A 21214-nucleotide genomic window follows, 5' to 3' on the forward strand; every position below is an offset into this window, starting at 1 on the left:
ACCTCCGCTCCCTCCTGTATTCATCCAACCTCTCATGGACATCTGCAGTGGTCCACTGCTGTAATGGCGTGCACTTTTCAGCATTAGGGCAATGTCTGAACATGACTGTGAGCTCACGAGATCGGTCTCCAACACTTTTCTTCTGTCTCCTTAGATAATCTTCAGTAACCTCCATAGCCCTGTTTAGTCTGAGTCAGTAGTCGAATGGTTGTTCATCAGTCAGAGGTAATGTGGCATAATAGTCAGCGAGGGGCATACTTGAAAAAGCAGTGTCACTAAAATGTTGTTTCAATATGTCAAAGATGGGACTTGGGCCTTTAAATAAATCAACAGAGAGATTGTTGCGTATGCCCACTTTAACAACATCGCGGGCCCATCCCATAATCCTACCCATAACCTCATCTGCTTGGTCCATCACAGACACGCCCCTCTTACGCATGTAAACTCTGACCATTTCCTCCCACTCATGCACTGTGCACTTTCAGAGCAAACCCCCCTAAAGTACACCGGCTCCCTATCAGACTTCAATACCAGGTTCAGGCCCGACACATCCATACCCCTAGAGCTGCATGCATTCCCCATAACATTCCCCAAAATCAAAAGTAACAGTCAGTATCTGGTGTGGCCACCAGCTGCATTAAGTACCGCAGTGCATCTCCTCCTCATGGACTGCACCAAATTTGCCAGTTCATGCTGTGAGATGTTAACCCACGCTTCTACCAAGGAACCAGCAAGTTCCCAGACATTTCTGGGGGGGAATGGCCCTAGGTCTCACCCTCAGATCCAACAGGTCCCAGACGTGCTCAATGGGATTGAGATCCGGGTTCTTCGCTGGCCATGGCAGAACACTGACATTCCTGTCTTGCAGAAAATCACGCACAGAACGAGCAGTATGGATGGTGGCATTGTCATACTGGAGGGTCATGTCAGGATGAGCCTGCAGGGAGGGTGGAGGATGTCTTCCCTGTAACACACAGCGTTGAGATTGCCTGCAATGACAACAAGCTCTGTTCGATAATGCTGTGACACACCGCCTCAGACCATGACGGACCCTCCACCTCCAAATCGATCCCGCTCCAAAGTAAAGGCCTCGGTGTTCCTTCGACATTCCTTCGACAGTAAACGCATATCCGACCATCACCCCTGGTGAGAACAAACCACAACCCATCATCGAAGAGCACTTTTTGCCCGTCCTGTCTGGTCCAGTGATGGTGGGTTTGTGCCCATAGGCAACGTTTTTGCTGGTGATGTCTAGTGAGGACCTGCCTTACAACAGGCCTACAAGCCCTTAGTCCAGCCTCTCTCAGCCTATTGCGGACAGTCTGAGCACTGATGGAGGGATTGTGCGTTCCTGCTGTAACTCTGGCAATTGTTGTTGCCATCACAAGATGGGTACAAACCTGTCCCTCAGGTGTGGTGTTCGGATGTACCGATCCTGTGCAGGTGTTGTTACACGTGGTCTGCCACTGTGAGGACGATCAGTTGTCCATCCTGTCTTCCTGTAACGCTGTCTTAGGCATCTCACAGTATGGACATTGCAATGTATTGCCCTGGCCACATCTGCAGTCCTCATGCCTCCTTGCAGCATGCCTAAGGCACGTTCACGCAGATGAGCAGGGACCCTGTACATCTTTCTTTTGGTGTTTTTCAAAGTCAGTAGTAAGGCCTCTTTAGTGCCTTAAGTTTTCATAACTGTGACCTAAACTGCGTACCATCTGTAATCTGTTAGTGTCTTACCAACCGTTCCACACGTGCATGTTCATTAATTGTTTATGGTTCGCCATAAACTGCACCAGCAACGTCTTATTTGATTCTCGAACGACAAATGCGGTGATGTTCTGAGATGGAAATCCAGCGAACGATGATCCGATCCAGGAGAACGGTCATGGCACTACTATAACAGTACTCTTCTTGCGTTGTGTGCAATCAATCATCGACACAAACTCAAATTTGTGGCACTAGTCATGGAGATTTATTCTGACAGAAACAGCACTGGCATTGCATTGCATGTCATTTAATGCACGGCTCACCATCCAACTCTGTACTCATGCACGCTGGTTTGGTGCTTGTTCACTTGGACGATTCTAATTGAAACATCCTCCCTCGTAAGCAAGCCACGCAACCCAGCCAATAAGATGCCATGTTGAGTTGGTGAAGGCAAGACAAAACTAAAACCAAAAACCCTTTGGCTTAACAATGAAGTGGCAAGGGAGTCACCAATTTAACCCTGTTACTCAAGGACAACACACATGTCCATCATCTTTTCATAGTATCATTTTTTGTGTGCAAATGAACTCAAGCTTACAGACAACGTCAAATGTGATATAGCGAAGCACCTGAGTGAGTTGGGTGCGCAATTATGCAGGTACTTTCCCGAAGCGGATAACACAAACAACTGGGTTCGTTATCCCTTTCATGCCCTGCCTCTAGTCCACTTACCGATATCTGAACAAGAGAGCCTCATTGAAATTGCAACAAGCGGTTCTGTGAAAATTGAATCTAATCAGAAGCCACTGCCAGATTTCTGGATTGGGCTGCGCTCAGAGTATCCTGCCTTGGCAAATCTCGCTGTTAAGACACTGACGCCCTTTGCAACCACGTACTTATGTGAGAGTGTATTCTCAGCCCTCACTTGCATGAAAACTAAATACAGGCACAGTCTGTGTGTGGAAAATGATTTAAGACTGAAACTCTCCAATACAACCCAATATTGCAGCGTTATGTGTATCCTTTCAAGCACAGCCTTCTCGTTAACCTGTGGTGAGTTATTCACAATTTTCGATGAACAAATACGATTTTACATATTAAGATGGTTAAAAAAGAGAAAAATGATTAATTATTATTATATTATTATTTGTGCCCTGGTCCAATAAGAACTCTTTGTCACTTCCTACGAGCCGGGTTGTGACAAAAAGTAACACTCATTCTTATGTTAAAAGAAATGTACCGTATAGTGTGTGTGTGTGGCAGGCTTACAATGATGGCAAAAAACAACATTTGAGAGTGCGCTGACCCTGGTGCTAGAGGGGGTACCCAGCTGGAGGTTGAATGTTTGAAGGGGTACGGCACTAGGAGAAGACCTGTGGTGGTTTGTTCACTTGGTGGTTTTTCACTGCGTACAGTGTACCTTGGATAACACAGGCTTAGTGTGCTGTCAGTCCTAGAGGAGTAGAACATTCCTGGGAAAAGCAGTAACGATAGTGGCTAACATGCCTGAGCTTAAACACTGGACAAAGCTCCTCTCTCCCTGTGGCATGTGTTCCCCCCCTACATACTGTACTGCTGGTCAAAAGGGATCTGCCAGCTCACTAATTTGGAATTCAGTTAACACCTTTAGTGTAGTTAGATTTACGTGACTCTATTATAAGTGACTTGAGCGTGAGGTGAGGATATACTCTGGGCTTTTTTTCCCTTGTCATGAGGGTTTCGGAACGGTGTAATTGGAGGATCAGTTATAGTTCAAAGAAGGAAGTCAGTCAACTGAAATAAATAAATTTCGCCCTAATCTATTCATTTCACATATCTGGGCAGGTGCGAAGCCATGGGTGGGCCTGGGAGGTTATAGGCCCACCCTTTTAGGAGCCAGGTCCACCCACTGGGGAGACAGGCCCAGCCAATCAAAATGAGTTATTCCCCACAAAAGGGCATTATTACAGACAGAAATACTCCTCAGCAACCCCCCGGTTGGATACACTGCCGAACTCTCTACGTTGGAGATGGCTTATGGAATAGAAACATTCAATTCTCTAGCAACAGCTCTGTTGGACATTCCTGCAGTCAGCATGCCAATTGCACACTCCCTCAAACTTGAGACATCTGTGGCATTGTGTTGTGTGACAAAACTGCACATTTTAGAGTGGCCTTTTATTGTCCCTAGCACAAGGTACACCTGTGTAATGATCATGCTGCTTAATCAGCTTCTTGATATGTCACACCTGTCAGGTGGATGGATTCTCTTGGCAAGGGAGAAATGCTCACTAACAGGGATGTAAACAAATTTGAGAAAAAGCTTTTTGTGCATATGGAACATTTCTGGGATCTTTTATTTTAGTTAATTGAAAATGTTGCCAACACTTTACATGTTACATTTATATTTTTGTACAGTAGAGTTTCTACTGTATGGTTTTATAGACACCACATGCCATGGAGACAGGAAGGGATTTAAATCAGAGATGCTGACTATGTCCCTGCCAAGCCACCCAGTGGTTCCCTGCGTCTCCCATGGAGAGCAGATGGTATTTTCTACACCCCCTCAGTGCTACCATTAAATAATTAAGACTGTCATCAGGACCTGGGCACAGTACTGTCTACGGTGGCACACGGCCAGCCTGCACGATTTGTCACAGGGAAAGGAGACAAAAGGAAGGAATATGAAGGGAAAAAAACTAAGATAAGCCATCAAGCTCCTTCCTTCCTTGCAAATTCTGGTTGAGACTGCTAAGCACGCTTGACATTTCTGTTGTAGTCTCCATAGTCCTAGTCTTTGACTCTGAAACCAGTGTTGCAGTCAAATTAAATATTTATCATGGTAAAGAGTCCCCGGGATGTGATCTGACACATTTATACTACCAAGTTCTTTTAGTCAACAGAAGGACCTGTTTTTTTATGACATTAGTTTTTGTGTTTGTTTATGCTGGCTCATACCTATGATGAATTATGAATTAACCTTAGACGGGGGAGTCGTCTATGGGAAACGACCACCTGTGGACTACAAATGCACGAGGCATCTTCGCCTCTCCCCCTGCCTATTCACACAACGTAGATCAACAAATTCTCTCTCTCTGCCAGAAAGCAACAGTGTAATGAAACACTGAACATGGAAGAGCAGGACTTGAAACATTCGCCGCTCTCATTTTGATTTCACTACTACTCCACCTCTACAGTAACGTCTCCTGTCTGTCAATCACTTTGATTGACAGGTTGGGTTGTCCTCCATTTTGTGGCCTGTGCTGGAGGCTCTAAGCCAGTGGTTAGGCTCTGCGGGAAGTCCGTCTCAGAGCTGAGGAGGAGCAGGAGAGCTCCAGTGTTAATCACAGTGTAGCTGGGTGGGATTTCTGCTGCATCACCCACACTCTGACTCACCTCGGAGCTTGTCCTTATTAGAAGAGTGCTGTTTGTTCTTCATCAGTGTCGTGACGTTGTATTAGTTCATTAGTTCAACAGTTGACTGTTGTTCATCGAATGATTAAACGTTTCTAATTGCGTGATTAACTGAATCAAGCAATTATTAACTCATTAACCTGGGGCACCATGGGAACACTAGTTGTTATTGAGTTTCTATTTCCCCCAAAAACTCAAAGAATATCAGAATATCGATTTTACAGCAGCCGCTAATTAACTAGTTACCTCTACAATCTCGTTCTGAATGTCGTATAGTCCGTGAATCTGCACGGACCCGGATCTCACCAATGAGTTCGTACCACTCTAATCTTAGTTGAATATTTATTTACTAAAAATCTAAAATGATGATAAGATACACATAGACAAAACACATTATAGGCTATTGATTAAAACTTAGTATAACAGGCCAACACACTATGGCGCGTGTTATGCAAAATGGGGTAAAATGGGGTAGTACACGAGAGATATACATTTGGGTGAATTTGTCAGCTATGGTATTTTAACCCTAGCCTTGTCCCAAACTGCCGCTCTTATGTGTCAGAATATAATGATGTAATTACGTGGGGAAGGTCTCCGAGGATTCTCTGTGTGGACCGTTCAGCTGCTCGATGACACACTTCTCTGGCGCACCTCTCTAATCGTCCTCCCGATGTCAGTGTCCTTTTGGCTTAGGAGTCTGTTCCCTCACCCTTGCTCTGGAAGGTGTCTTCTGAGGACAGACAGCTCTGTATCTCAGAGCTCACAGCGTTGGAATGAAACAGTGTAGATACCACGATTCGATGAGAGATGGAGGCTAGGTGGTTCGACTTGAATTCACTCGCTTAGACACAGCTACTCATCCGTAGCTTGGGTAGAAAAATATTTCTTTGTCTTCAAACTTGCATTGCGTTTTGGGTTCGTTGACTTTTTAGACCTTGGCTGCAGCTTGGGTCACGTAGTCTTCTCTGTAAATTCTTTACTCACAGATTTTATACCCTTGGGTCAGAAGTGGGCGTAACCGCCTTTAGGGCAATTCTCTGGGCGTACCAAGTTAAGAACAAGGTCTAGGTTTTTCTCAAACCAATTCTAGACAACTAACTTAACATTTCATCGTTACCAAAACATTCCCTTTGATTTGGACATTTTCCACACAATGTACAATGTATAAACATCAAACATATACTAGGAAAACTCTTCACGTTACAATGTTTTCGTAATAACGTCATCTATTAACCTTTAATAACAAAACAAAAATGACATACATTTTCATATTCCATCTATCGTCATTACCACCATTGTGGCTGACTAAAACCATTGTTCCAAAGTCCCTTTATTTCATGTTTAATGTTCTGAAGCTGGTTCTCCATAGTAACAGGAAAAAGGAATTTGTCTGTGGCCTGAGATTTACCAGGGGTGTGAGGGGTCATAAAACCCCAACATCTTCAGACCCCTAGATCTCTCCTCCTCTGTTGGGGTTGAGAGATAATCTGTAGGGTTGTGGTCTCCTGTAACCTGACCTGATCAGGACAGTCATGACATCAGCAACAATGTTCTTGAGCCTGATTTCTCTGGGATCTGGGGATCTGGCTAAAGGATGTTCACCTAACTTCCATTGATGCCCGTGTTATGACGTATCGCCACGGTGAAAGGTTGTTGAGAATATTAGCCACCAGCAATTAATTTCTAGGTTGTGTATTGGATGACTTCTCTTTATGGGTTTATTGTAGGACAATAAAGGGAGATAACAAGCAATATGTCAATGAGGACAGACAGGATCTCAGCTGAGGATCTCAGCGGTGAGATCCTTCATGGGAGAAAATTAGTCTCTGATTCTTATCTAATTAAACATAAAAGTTTGAATTACGTTGTTGTATAATGTGAAAAGCTGTTCTTTCACAGTCACACACATCTCACACTGGTAATGAAGCTGAACAAAGTCTGATTTATTAAATTTTACTGCAGCTCTTTAGAAATCACAATGTAGTATTACATTTTTTATTTAACTAGGCAAGTCAGTTAAGACAAATTCTTATTTTACAATGACAGCCTACCCCGGCCAAACTCTCCCCTAACCAGGACGATGCTGGGCCAATTGTGCGCCGCCCTATGGGACTCCTGATCACAGCCGGTTGTGATACAGCCCGGGATAGAACCAAGGTCTCTAGTGACGCCTCTAGCACTGAAATGCAGTGCCTTAGACCGCTGCGCCACCCGGGAGCCTTAGTATAGCTGAAAATCCTGGCTGGCATTGTGATTGGCTGTCTGTCATGGCACAGCAGTCCTTTGATTTCTACTCTCTCATTCTGTTCCTACAGATAAGGCGCCCCACTTCTCCCGGCTGGGGGATGAGGAGGTCAACGCTGGGCAGAATGCCACCTTCCAGTGTGTGGCATCGGGCCGGGCATCGGAAGCTGAGAAGTTCCTACTGGAGGTCAGTGGGGATTTGGAGGGCACATCTGTAGTATTTATTGTCTTTCAAATACTTTTGAGAGTTTGATTGAGCCTGTCTGGAGTGCCAGTTAGGTGGGTTTGCACTTTTGCGTTCATTTTCAACTATTACATTAGTTCCATTGAGCCAGGCAAGCTCGATCAAGTGCAGCTGAAGTATTTCAAAGAAACCAAATATTATTTGAATGCAGGTCTCTTTGGGAATACCAGCACTTTTGAGTTCTACTTGAAGTGTGTTTGTGGTCATGCCATTAAAGAGGGAAACATTAAACGATGGGTGAGTGTCTTTGAATTACAGTTGAAGTCGAAAGTTTACATACACTTCAGTTGGAGCCATTAAAACTTGTTTTTCAACCACTCCACAAATTTCTTGTTAACAGACTATAGTATTGGCAAGTCATTTAGGACATCTACTTTGTGCATGATACAAGTAATTTTTCCAACAATTGTTTACAGACAGATAATTTCACTTATAATTCACTGTATCACAATTTCAATGGGTCAGAAGTTGACATACACTAAGTTGACTGTGCCTTTAAACAGCTTGGAAATTCCAGAAAATTATGTCATGGCTTTAGAAGCTTCTGATCGGCTAATTTACTTCATTTGAATCAATTGGAAGTGTACCTGTGAATGTATTTCAAGGCATACCTTCAAACTCAGTGCCTCTTTGCTTGACATCATGGGAAAATCAAAATAAATCAGCCAAGACCTCAGCATTTTTTTTATTAACCTCCACAAATCTGGTTCATCCTTGGGAGCAATTTACAAATGCCTGAAGGTACCATGTTCATCTGTACAAACAATAGTACGTAAGTATAAACACCATGGGACATGCAGCCATCATACCGCTCAGAAAGAAGAGCGTTCTGTTTCTTAGAGATAAATGTACTTTGGTGCGAAAAGTGCAAATCAATCTCAGAACAACAGCAAAGGACATTGTGAAGATGCTGGAGGAAACAGGTACAAAATTATCTTTATCCACAGTATAAAGTCCTATATCGACATAACCTGAAAGGCCGCTCAGCAAGGAAGAAGCAACTGATCCAAAACCACAATAAAAAAGCTGGACTATGGTTTGCAACTGCACATGGGGACAAAGATCATACTTTTTGGAGAAATGTCCTCTGAACTGTTTGGCAATAATGACCATCATTATGTTTGGAGGAAAAACTGGAGGCTTGCAAGCCGAAGAACACCGTCCCAACCGTGAAGCATGGGGGTGACAGCATCATGTTGTGGGGGTGCTTTGCTGCAGGAGGGACTGGTGCACTTCACAAAACAGATGGCATCATAAGGTTGGAAAAGTATGTGAATATATTGAAGCAACATCTAGCTTGGTGGCAAATGGGTCTTCCAAATGGACAATGACCGCAAGCATACTTCCAAAGTTGTGGCAAAATGGCTTAAGGACAACAAAGCCAAGGTATTGGAGTGGCCATCACAAAGCCCTGACCTCAATCAGTTACACCAGCTCTGTCAGGAGGAATGGGCCAAAAAAATAGAAAGTTGGGGGCAGAACTGAAAAAGTGTGTGCGAGCAAGGAGGCCTACAAACCTGACTCAGTTACACCGGCTCTGTCAGGAGGAATGGGCCAAAATTCACCCAACTTATTGTGGGAAGCTTGTGGAAGGCTACCCAAAATGTTTGACCCAAGTTAAACAATTTAAAGCAATGCTGCCAAATACTAATTGAGTGTATGTAAACTTACCCACTGGGAATGTGAATAAATAAATAAATAAAGCTGATATAAATAATTCTCAATACTATTATTCTGACATTTCACATTATTAAAATAAAGTGGTGATCCTAACTGACCTAAAACAGGGAATCTTTACTTGGATTAACTGTCAGGAGTTGTGAAAAACTGAGTTTAAATGTACTTGGCTAAGGTGTATGTAAACTTCTGACTTCAACTGTATATACATGCTTGTGTTAGTATTCAAATGCAGCAGAGCATTGGGGAGAGTTTTAATGCTACGCTCCAGCCTTGAAGACTCTCCAGCCCAGCACCTTTTGAAAATCCAGTTTTCTCATGAAATCACAGTGCTGTGCTTTCTTCACAGCCTTCTTCCTTTATCCAAATAGAGGGCTCTGTTTTTAATATCCCCTTTTCCCACTTGTATGCTTTATTCATGCAAATTCCATCCCTCTGAAGGTCAGGAAGGCCACTGCAGTGTATGTCTGAGTGAATAGCATTCATCGGTTTTAAAAACCTCACATATGAAGGCCTGATGGAAGGCCTGATGATAGTCTTTTGTTTTACAGCCTCTGTCTCTCACAGCAATTACCACACATCCATGACTCTTACCACCACCTCTTACAGTATGTGTTACTTACACCATGCAAGCCTTGAGACACAGTGCACATCATCGTCTTCAACTTTGAGACCCTGTCCTTCCTTCAACGTTCAAAAACTCTAACATCCAAGTGAGAATGATATCAGACAAACCATTTTGTCACATCACAAGGACAAATACCTCCAGTAGGGACCTGTCATAACGGCACTAACATTCGCAATAACAAAAGTCCTCAAGGCTCTTCGAAGCCTGCCTTCCCCAAACAGCATGAGGAGATACATGTCCGTGTGTCACGGCTACCATTTTAGATGAGGTTGCTTCCCCTTCATGTTGTTTTCATTTGATTGTTGCATCTGCTGTGAGTACCAGCTGCGACCTAGACTCACCATGCCAACTCCTGCCAGACTAAACAGATAATTTTGATTAGTTTTCTTAGTAATTCGCTCCAGCCTGATTGTTTACATAATCCTTCTCAGGCTTATTTGATTAACCTGATTTCCCTAATATCCTTTAGTGGAGGCAGAAAAAAATAAACAGATAAAAGAAGTAAGTCATGGGCACTGGCCACTGAAGTCTATGATTGAGGGTTTGGTTTGGTATGACCACCAGACCAGATTGGTTGTCACTGCTTGACCCTCATCAGAGTTTGTTTACTTGTGACTGCTGGGGCTTGTGTGGTCTGCGAGAGCTAACATGTCCACCGTGGCTTTGGACAGCACAAATACTTTTTATTTTACCTTTATTTAACTAGGCAAGTCAGTTAGAACAAATTGTTATTTACAATGATGGACAACGCTGGGCCAATTGTGCGCCGCCCTATGGGACTCCCAATCAAGGCCGGATGTGATGCTGCCTGGATTCAAACCAGGTGCTGCAGTGACGCTCTTGCACTGAGATGCAGTGTCTCAGACCACTGTACCACTCGGGAACCCCACATGATGAGTTATCCAAACAAACAGAGAAGGGTCCTAGCTCATCCCACTTGCTTCCCAGAGGACCCCGGGCCTACGTGCTCTCTGAGACTGATTCTGTTTACTCACCAGCTGTTTTTCAATTAAAAAGAAAGAGAGAGAGGAATGTGTTGATAGGCAAGCCTGCTATTTCACACACTGGGAAAGGCCTCGGCCTAAACGTTAGCTTATTGTTAGGCTCAAGGTTGCCTGTTATTGAGATTATAGGCTTGAAGGATACTTGTGGTTATAATGGAATACAACATTGTGAGAAATGACTTGGAGGGTTCAGTGGGATACCTCCTTTCGTTCAACAATATCTCTACTGCAGCTTTCTTTCCCAGCACCGGTAATCTCTTTTTTTTGTTATTTTTTCTCATGCGCCCGCTCTACATTTGTCATGCCCACTCCTTCTCCGTGATATATTCTGGCTTTGAAGAGCACTGGTGTCAGAGTCATTTTCTCTGTTTCGTTTCCTTTTGCCCTGTACCAAAACATGAACGCTTACACCCTGCTATTCATCTGCAAGACTCTACATTAGAGTGACTAAAGGGTGAAACATTAAGCCCACCAGGCATGCACTTATAGCTACTCATGTGAATTTAAATGTATTGGCTCCATAGTGTTTCGTAGGACTGTGTGAGTGCTGGGTGGTGATAACACCCTATGATGCTACAGTATGGACACAAAAGAGGACTGACTACCGGCGCCTGCACTGAATTAACTAATGGCCTTCATAACCAACATTGCTCTCATAGTCATTATTATCTTGACAAGATTTAATTTGTTTGTATTAAAGGTTCCTGATTGTCATTGTACATGTTTAAGTCAGAGGGGTGACTCCTGCCATTTTAATTGCGTGCTGCTGGACAATCATCCTTTTTAATCACTCAACTTAAATGGCCTGGATAGCAATAATTGAAACATATTAGGTTATTATGTTGTTAGCTGAGTGTCCAAGGGAACAATAATCTTACTATGCAGCCTGCCTCAAATATTGCACTCCATTTAGCTGGTTTAAGAAGATGTTGTGGATGAACAAATGTTGTGGATGTTGTTTCAAAGCCTAACACAAAGAAATGGACAGCACTTTTAAGGTGAGGATTCATTCAAAACACCCATATGCATATTAGAGCTTATGCGTACGCATAGGCCTATATACACTGAGTATACCAAACATTAGGAACATGGGCATGAACTCTACAAGGTGTCGAAAGCATTCCACAGGAATGCTGGATCATGTTGACTCCAATGTTTCCCACAGTTGTGTCAAGTTGGCTGGATGTTCTTTGGTTGGTGGACCATTCTTGATACACACGGGAAACTGTTGAGCTTGAAAGCCCAGCAGCATTGCAGTTCTTGACACAAACCAGTGAGCCTGGCACCTACTACCATACCCTGTTCAAAGGCACTTAAATATGTTGTCTTGCCCATTCATTCACCCTCTGAATAGCACACATACACAATCAATGTCTCAATTGTCTCAAGGCTTAAACATTTTTCTTTAACCTGCCTCCTCCCCTTCATCTATACTGATTGAATTGAATTTAACAAGTGACATCTATAAGAGAGCATAGCTTTCACCTGGATTCATCTGGTCAGTATATGTCATGGAACGATCAATGTTTTATAGACTTAGTGTATGAGCCCAATCTCCCCCCAAAAATCCTGAATTAAAATAAAGATTGTGTTATTATACAATACATCACCTAATAGCCTATTGCATATTACGCACGCCAGAAAAACATAATTGGTCTAGCCGATACACCAAAATTAACCTAATTCTAGTAATCGCCTTTGAGTGTGAACTGTATTATTATGCATACTGGATGGACTGGTTACCTTATGCTACACTCCAAACGTTCTATCCATGAGTCTGGAAGATAATATAATATAGGCCAAGGCGATGCTGTTGGTTCATTGATTGTGCAGGGGGGCTTACAAAGTTAACCTACAATTATAGTGAATTTATATTTGATTTTGAATAGCCTAGTATTAGGGCATTTTTTATATATTTTATAATTAATAGGCTGACACATTACCTTAAGATACAGAATATCGCACCACTGTGCATTTCCATCTCCTCTCTCTCCTTTCTAGAGTGGTCAGAGAGAGGTGCTGTCAAGAATGTAATAAAATATGTATTGTTGTGAAAACATGTTCCCGACCAGATTTCACTTGGTTACCCAAATTAAGCACTGTCTGGTTGCAGGAACAGGGTTGGAGAGCCCATGGTATACAGTTTGGGTGGAATATCACCTGTTGCGCAGAAAGGCTGCATGCTCCTCAATCGGTGCATGGAGTGAAATACGTGTTATTATACTGAACAAAAATATAAATGCAACAATTTCAAAGATTTTACTGAGCTACAGTTCATATAAGGAAATCTGTCAATTGAAATAAATAAATTAGGCCCTAATCTCTGGATTTCACATGACTGGGAATACAAATATGCATCTGTTGGCCACAGATACCTTAAAAAAAGGTAGGAGCATGGATCAGAAAACCATCTTTAAGGACCACCATTTGCCTCATGAGGCACAACACATCTCCTTCGCATAGAGTTGATCAGGCGGTTGATTGTGACCTGTGGAATGTTGTCCCACTCCTGTTCAATGGCTGTGCGAAGTTGCTTGATATTGGTGGGAACTAGAACACACTGTTGTACACGTCGATCCAGAGCATACCCAAACATGCTCAATGGGTGACATGTCTGGTGACTATGCAGACCATGGAAGAACTTGAACATTTTCAGTTTCCAGGAATTGTGTACAGATCCTTGCGACATGGGGCCGTGTAATATCATGCTGAAACATGAGGTGATGGCGGCAGATGAATGGCACGACAATGGGACTAAGGATCTCATCACGGTATCTCTGTGCATTCAAATTGCCATAGATAAGATAAAATTGTGTTCGTTGTCCATGGTTTCTGTTCGTTGTCCATAGCATAACCCCATCGCCACCATGGGGCACTCTGTTCACAATGTTGACATCAGCAAACTGCTCTGCCAAACACGCTGTCTGCCATCTGCCCAGTACAGTTGAATCTGTGAAGAGCACACTTCTCGATTAGTCGATTATGATGCCGAACAGCAGTCAGGTCAAGATCCTGAGGGCGATGAGCATGCAAATGAGCTTTCCTGAGACGGTTTCTGACAGTTTGTGTAGAAATTCAGATGTGGATGTCCCGGGCTGGCGTGGTTACACGTGGTCTGCGGTTGTTAGGCTAGTTGGACTTACTGCCAAATTCTCTAAAACGACAATAGAGTTGGCTTATGGTAGAGAAATCAATGTTAAATTCTCTGGCAACAGCTCTGGTAGACATTCCTGCTGTCAGCATGCCAATTGCATGTTCCCTCAAAACTTGAGACATCACTGGGCATGTTGTGTTGTGTGGCAAAACTGTCGGAACTAGAAGTATAAGCATTTCGCTACACTCGCATTAACTTTGCTGGGATATGTGGAACGGTAGCGTCCCACCTCGCCAACAGCCAGTGAAATTGCAAATTCGCCAAATGCGCCAAATTCAAAACAACAGAAATCCCATAATAAAAATTCCTCAAACATAGAAGTATTTTACAACATTGTAAAGATAAACTTCTTGTAAATCCAGCCACAGTCTCCAATTTCAAATAGGCTTTACGGCGAAAGCACACCAAATGATTATGTTATGTCAGCACCTAGTCACAGAAAACCATACACCCATTTTCCAGCCAAGGAGAGGGCTCACAAAAATCAGAAATAGCGATTAAATTCATCACTAACCTTTGATGATCTTCATCAGATGGCACTCACAGGACTTCATGTTACACAATAAATGTGTGTTTTGTTCGATAAAGTTAATCTTTATGTCCAAAAACCTCATTTGAATCCACATATTTCTGTTATGATCAGAAATGCATTGTCTCAAACAAACATCCGGTGAAAGTGCAGAGAGCCACATCAAATTACAGAAATACTCATAATAAACATTGATAAAAGATACAAGTGTTATAAATGGAAATATAGATGAACTTCTCCTTAATGCAACCGCTGTGTCAGATTTCAAAATGGCTTTACGGCGAAAGCACACCTTGCTATTATGTTAGGTCAGCGCTAGTCATAGAAAAACATCCAGCCATTTTCCAAAGAAGAAGAGGTGTCAGAAAAGTCAGAAAGAGCGTTATAAATATTCACTTACCTTTGATGACCTTGATCGGAATGCTCAGGAACAGGAGCACCTCATGAAGATGGGTACTGGGCTGAACACAATAACAACAAGTGGCTATTTGGACATAAATGATGGACTTTATGGAACTTTATGGAACAAATCAGTCATTTATTGTCAAACTGGGATTCCTGGGAGTGCATTCTGATGAAGATCATCAAAGGTATGTGGAAATTTATAATGTTATTTCTAACTTCTGTTGACTCCAACATGGCAGATATTTCTTTGGCTGGATTGGGCTCTGAGAGCCGTACTCAGATTATGCTTTTTCCGTAATTTTTGGGGGAAATCTGACACAGCCGTTGCATTAACCTGCATTAACCGCTTGCGGAACACCTCGACAACATTCCGGGTGAAAAGGCATCGCGTGAAATTCAAAAATATTTTTTTGAAATCTGTAACTTTCACACATTAACAAGTCCAATACAGCAAATGGAAGATAAACATCTTGTTAATCGACCCATCGTGTCCGATTTCAAAAAGGCTTTACAGCGAAAGCACAACATATTATTATGTTAGGTCAGAGCCAAATCACAAAATCAAACACAGACATTTTTCCAGCCAAAGAGAGGAGTCACATAAAGCAGAAATATAGATAAAATTAATCACTAACCTTTGATGATCTTCATCAGATGACACTCATAGGACATCATGTTAAACAATAAATGCATGTTTTGTTCGATAATGTGCATATTTATATCCAAAAATCTCAGTTTACATAGGCGCGTTACGTGCAGTAATGTTTTGATTCCAAAACATCCGGTAATTTTGCAGATAGCCACATCATTTCACAGAAATACTCATAATAAACATTGATAAAAGATACAAGTGTTATTCACAGAATTAAAGATAGATTTCTCCTTAATGTGTTCAGAGGGTCCCTGGTTCAAGCCCAGGTTGGAGCAAGGAGAGGGACAGAAGCATTACTTTTACATTGGATCACTCAGTTGGGCTCTGCCCAGCTGCTGGGGTGGAGAAGGAGAAGGAGGTTGTCAAAGAGGGGTCAAATCAAATCAAATCAAAAATATATATTTTTTAATTTTTTAATTTAATTTTTAAAATTTTATATAGCCCTTCGTACATCAGCTTATATCTCAAAGTGCTGTACAGAAACCCAGCCTAAAACCCCAAACAGCTAGCAATGCAGATGTAGAAGCACGGTGGCTAGGAAAAACTCCCTAGAAAGGCCAAAACCTAGGAAGAAACCTAGAGAGGAACCAGGCTATGTGGGGTGGCCAGTCCTCTTCTGGCTGTGCCGGGTGGAGATTATAACAGAACATGGCCAAGATGTTCAAATGTTCATAAATGACCAGCATGGTCGTATAATAATAAGGCAGAACAGTTGAAACTGGAGCAGCAGCACGGTCAGGTGGACTGGGGACAGCAAGGAGTCATCATGTCAGGTAGTCCTGGGGCATGATCCTAGGGCTCAGGTCCTCCGAGAGAGAGAGAAAGAGAGAATTAGAGAACGCACACTTAGATTCACACAGGACACCGAATAGGACAGGAGAGGTACTCCAGATATAACAAACTGACCCTAGCCCCCCGACACATAAACTACTGCAGCATAAATACTGGAGGCTGAGACAGGAGGGGTCAGGAGACACTGTGGCCCCATCCGAGGACACCCCCGGACAGGGCCAAACAGGAAGGATATAACCCCACCCACTTTGCCAAAGTACAGCCCCCACACCACTAGGTGTGAGTGTAACCGGTGTGAAATGGCTAGTTAGTTAGTTAGTGGTGTGTGCTAGTAGTGTTTCAATTGGTGACATCACTTGCTCTGAGACCTTGATGTAGTTGTTTCCTTTGCTCTGCAAAGGCTGTGGCTTTTATGGTGCGATACAGTGGTTCATCCTTTAAAAGTTGCAATGTACTGCAGCACAGCTTGCATGGTGCTGCAGAATTCTATGGCACGTTATTTAAGTATCAGCCATAATAACCATTAAATCTAGTTTGTGCTAGTTTGACCACCAGAGGGGATATTTGAGAAACATTTGATAGCCTTCAATAGTGGCTGTACTCAAGAGTTAAAAACCTTTATTTTTTTATTTTTTTTATTTTTATTCACCTTTATTTAACCAGGTAGGCTAGTTGAGAACAAGTTCTCATTTGCAACTGCAACCTGGCCAAGATAAAGCATAGCAGTGTGAACAGACAACAAAGAGTTACACATGGAGTAAACAATTAACAAGTCAATAACACAGTAGAAAAGAAAGGGGAGTCTATATACATTGTGTGCAAAAGGTATGAGGAGGTAGGCGAATAATTACAATTTTGCAGAGTAACACTGGAGTGATAAATGATCAGATGGTCATGTACAGGTAGAGATATTGGTGTGCAAAAGAGCAGAAAAGTAAATAAATAAATAAAGTATGGGGATGAGGTAGGTAAAAATGGGTGGGCTATTTACCGATAGACTATGTACAGCTGCAGCGATCAGTTAGCTGCTCAGATAGCAGATGTTTGAAGTTGGTGAGGGAGATAAAAGTCTCCAACTTCAGCGATTTTTGCAATTCGTTCCAGTCACAGGCAGCAGAGAACTGTAACGAAAGGCGGCCGAATGAGGTGTTGGCTTTAGGGATGATCAGTGAGATACACCTGCTGGAGCGCGTGCTACGGATGGGTGTTGCCATCGTGACCAGTGAACTGAGATAAGGCAGAGCTTTACCTAGCATGGACTTGTAGATGACCTGGAGCTGGTCTGGCGACGAATATGTAGCGAGGGTCAGCCGACTAGAGCATACAAGTCGCAGTGGTGGGTGGTATAAGGTGCTTTAGTGACAAAACGGATGGCACTGTGATAAACTGCATCCAGTTTGCTGAGTAGAGTGTTGGAAGCAATTTTGTAGATGACATCGCCGAAGTCGAGGATTGGTAGGATAGTCAGTTTTACTAGGGTAAGTTTGGCGGCATGAGTGAAGGAGACTTTGTTGCGGAAGAGAAAGCCGACTCTTGATTTGATTTTCAATTGGAGATGTTTGATATGAGTCTGGAAGGAGAGTTTACAGTCTAGCCAGACATCTAGGTACTTATAGATGTCCACATATTCAAGGTCGGAACCATCCAGGGTGGTGATGCTGGTCAGGCATGCGGGTGCAGGCAGCGAATGGTTGAAAAGCATGCATTTGGTTTTACTAGCGTTTAAGAGCAGTTGGAGGCCACGGAAGGAGTGTTGTATAGCATTGAAGCTCGTTTGGAGGTTAGATAGCACAGTGTCCAAGGACGGGCCGGAAGTATATAGAATGGTGTCGTCTGCGTAGAGGTGGATCAGGGAATCACCCGCAGCAAGAGCAACATCATTGATATATACAGAGAAAAGAGTCGGCCCGAGGATTGAACCCTGTGGCACCCCCATAGAGACTGCCAGAGGACAGGACAGCATGCCCTCCGATTTGACACACTGAACTCTATCAGAGAAGTAATTGGTGAACCAGGCAAGGCAGTCATCCGAAAAACCGAGGCTACTGAGTCTGCCGATAAGAATATGGTGATTGACAGAGTCGAAAGCCTTGGCAAGGTCGATGAAGACGGCTGCACAGTACTGTCTTTTATCGATGGCGGTTATGATATCGTTTAGTACCTTGAGCGTGGCTGAGGTGCACCCGTGACCAGCTCGGAAACCAGATTGCACAGCGGAGAAGGTACGGTGTGATTCGAGATGGTCAGTGACCTTTTTGTTGACTTGGCTTTCGAAGACCTTAGATAGGCAGGGCAGGATGGATATAGGTCTGTAACAGTTTGGGTCCAGGGTGTCTCCCCCTTTGAAGAGGGGGATGACTGCGGCAGCTTTCCAATCCTTGGGGATCTCAGACGATATGAAAGAGAGGTTGAACAGGCTGGTAATAGGGGTTGCGACAATGGCGGCGGATAGTTTCAGAAATAGAGGGTCCAGATTGTCAAGCCCAGCTGATTTGTACGGGTCCAGGTTTTGCAGCTCTTTCAGAACATCTGCTATCTGGATTTGGGTAAAGGAGAACCTGGAGAGGCTTGGGCAAGTAGCTGGGGGGGGGGGGGGGGGGAGCTGTTGGCCGAGGTTGGAGTAGCCAGGCGGAAGGCATGGCCAGCCGTTGAGAAATGCTTGTTGAAGTTTTCGTTAATCATGGATTTATCGGTGGTGACCGTGTTACCTAGCCTCAGTGCAGTGGGAAGCTGGGAGGAGGTGTTCTTGTTCTCCATGGACTTCACAGTGTCCCAGAACTTTTTGGAGTTGGAGCTACAGGATGCAAATTTCTGCCTGAAGAAGCTGGCATTTTTTGAACGGAGCATGCTTATCTAAAATGGTGAGGAAGTTACTTTTAAAGAATGACCAGGCATCCTCAACTGACGGGATGAGGTCAATGTCCTTCCAGGATACCCGGGCCAGGTCGATTAGAAAGGCCTGCTCACAGAAGTGTTTTAGGGAGCGTTTGACAGTGATGAGGGATGGTCGTTTGACTGCGGCTCCGTAGCGGATACAGGCAATGAGGCAGTGATCGCTGAGATCCTGGTTGAAGACAGCGGAGGTGTATTTGGAGGGCCAGTTGGTCAGGATGACGTCTATGAGGGTGCCCTTGTTTACAGATTTAGGGTTGTACCTGGTGGGTTCCTTGATGATTTGTGTGAGATTGAGGGCATCTAGCTTAGATTGTAGGACTGCCGGGGTGTTAAGCATCCCAGTTTAGGTCACCTAACAGAACAAACTCTGAAGCTAGATGGGGGGCGATCAATTCACAAATGGTGTCCAGGGCACAGCTGGGAGCTGAGGGGGGTCGGTAGCAGGCGGCAACAGTGAGAGACTTATTTCTGGAGAGAGTCATTTTCAAAATTAGTAGTTCGAACTGTTTGGGTATGGACCTGGAAAGTATGACATTACTTTGCAGGCTATCTCTGCAGTAGATTGCAACTCCTCCCCCTTTGGCAGTTCTATCTTGACGGAAAATGTTATAGTTGGGTATGGAAATCTCAGAATTTTTGGTGGCCTTCCTGAGCCAGGATTCAGACACGGCAAGGACATCAGGGTTAGCAGAGTGTGCTAAAGCAGTGAGTAAAACAAACTTAGGGAGGAGGCTTCTGATGTTGACATGCATGAAACCAAGGCTTTTTCGATCACAGAAGTCAACAAATGAGGGTGACTGGGGACATGCAGGGCCTGGGTTTACCTCCACATCACCCACGGAACAGAGGAGGAGTAGAATGAGGGTGCGGCTAAAGGCTATCAAAACTGGTCGCCTAGAGCGTTGGGGACAGAGAATAAAAGGAGCAGATTTCTGGGCATGGTAGAATATATTCCTTGCATAATGCGCAGACAGGGGTATGGTGGGGTGCGGGTACAGCGGAGGTAAGCCCAGGCACTGGGTGATGATGAGAGAGGTTGTATCACTGGACATGCTGGTTGTAATGGGTGAGGTCACCGCATGTGTGGGAGGTGGGACAAAGGAGGTATCAGGGGTATGAAGAGTGGAAATAGGGGCTCCATTGTGAACTAAAACAATGATTACTAACCTGAACAACAGTATACAAGGCATATTGACATTTGAGAGAGACATACAGCGAGGCATACAATAATCACAGGTGTTGAATTGGGAGAGCTAGCTAAAACAGTAGCTAAAACAGTAGGTGAGACAACAACAGCTAATCAGCTAGCACAACAACAGCAGGTAAAATGGCGTTGACTAGGCAGGGAGGGTTGGATTAACTACACACAGCCTGAGTGCGGCTGGGGCCGACAGATAAAACATAAACAAGCAGAATGGAGTACCGTGATTAATGGACAGCCCAGCATGCATCAGCTATGTAGCCAAGTGATCAGTGTCCAGGGGGCAGCGGTGGATGGGGCAGGGAAGCTAGACTGGCGAGTATTATCCAGGTTAAAAAAACTGTCTGGCTGTGCAGAAGGTAAAAGGTAAAAGCCGCTAGCAGAGGCTAACAATGACTAAATAGCTTGTAGCTAGTTAGCTGGTTAGCTTCTGGAGGTTCTTGAGTGTGTTCTAAAAATTCTAAATAATAGCGATTCCGTATCACATTGGGTGAGGCAGGTTACCGGAAGGTATAAACGAATTAAAAATCGAAAAGAGATTGAAAGTAAATATGGGTCCAGTGAGTGGTTGGGACGCGGCAATTCAGACGGTTAGCAGGCCTGTGCTAACAAGCTAAAAGTTAGTAGGCCGGGGCTAAACAAGGTAGCAGTTAGCGGACCGGGGCTAAACAAGCTACTTTAGAAAAAAA

The 21214-nt window shown here is 43.7% G+C and overlaps 1 protein-coding gene across 2 annotated transcripts in view; it reads left to right on the forward strand.

The window, feature by feature from the left end:
* The window catches only part of LOC109902241 (receptor-type tyrosine-protein phosphatase U), a 326293-nt gene that overhangs the window by 170543 nt on the left and 134536 nt on the right, over positions 1–21214 (forward strand). For both annotated transcript variants that reach the window (XM_020498440.2, XM_031786469.1), the window contains exon 5: positions 7416–7531. In XM_020498440.2, the coding sequence (XP_020354029.1) occupies positions 7416–7531 (116 nt within the window). The remainder of the gene's footprint in view (positions 1–7415; positions 7532–21214) is intronic.

Source organism: Oncorhynchus kisutch, linkage group LG13 (genome assembly GCF_002021735.2).
Source record: "Oncorhynchus kisutch isolate 150728-3 linkage group LG13, Okis_V2, whole genome shotgun sequence".
In the NCBI taxonomy this organism is placed as follows: Eukaryota; Metazoa; Chordata; class Actinopteri; order Salmoniformes; family Salmonidae; genus Oncorhynchus; species Oncorhynchus kisutch.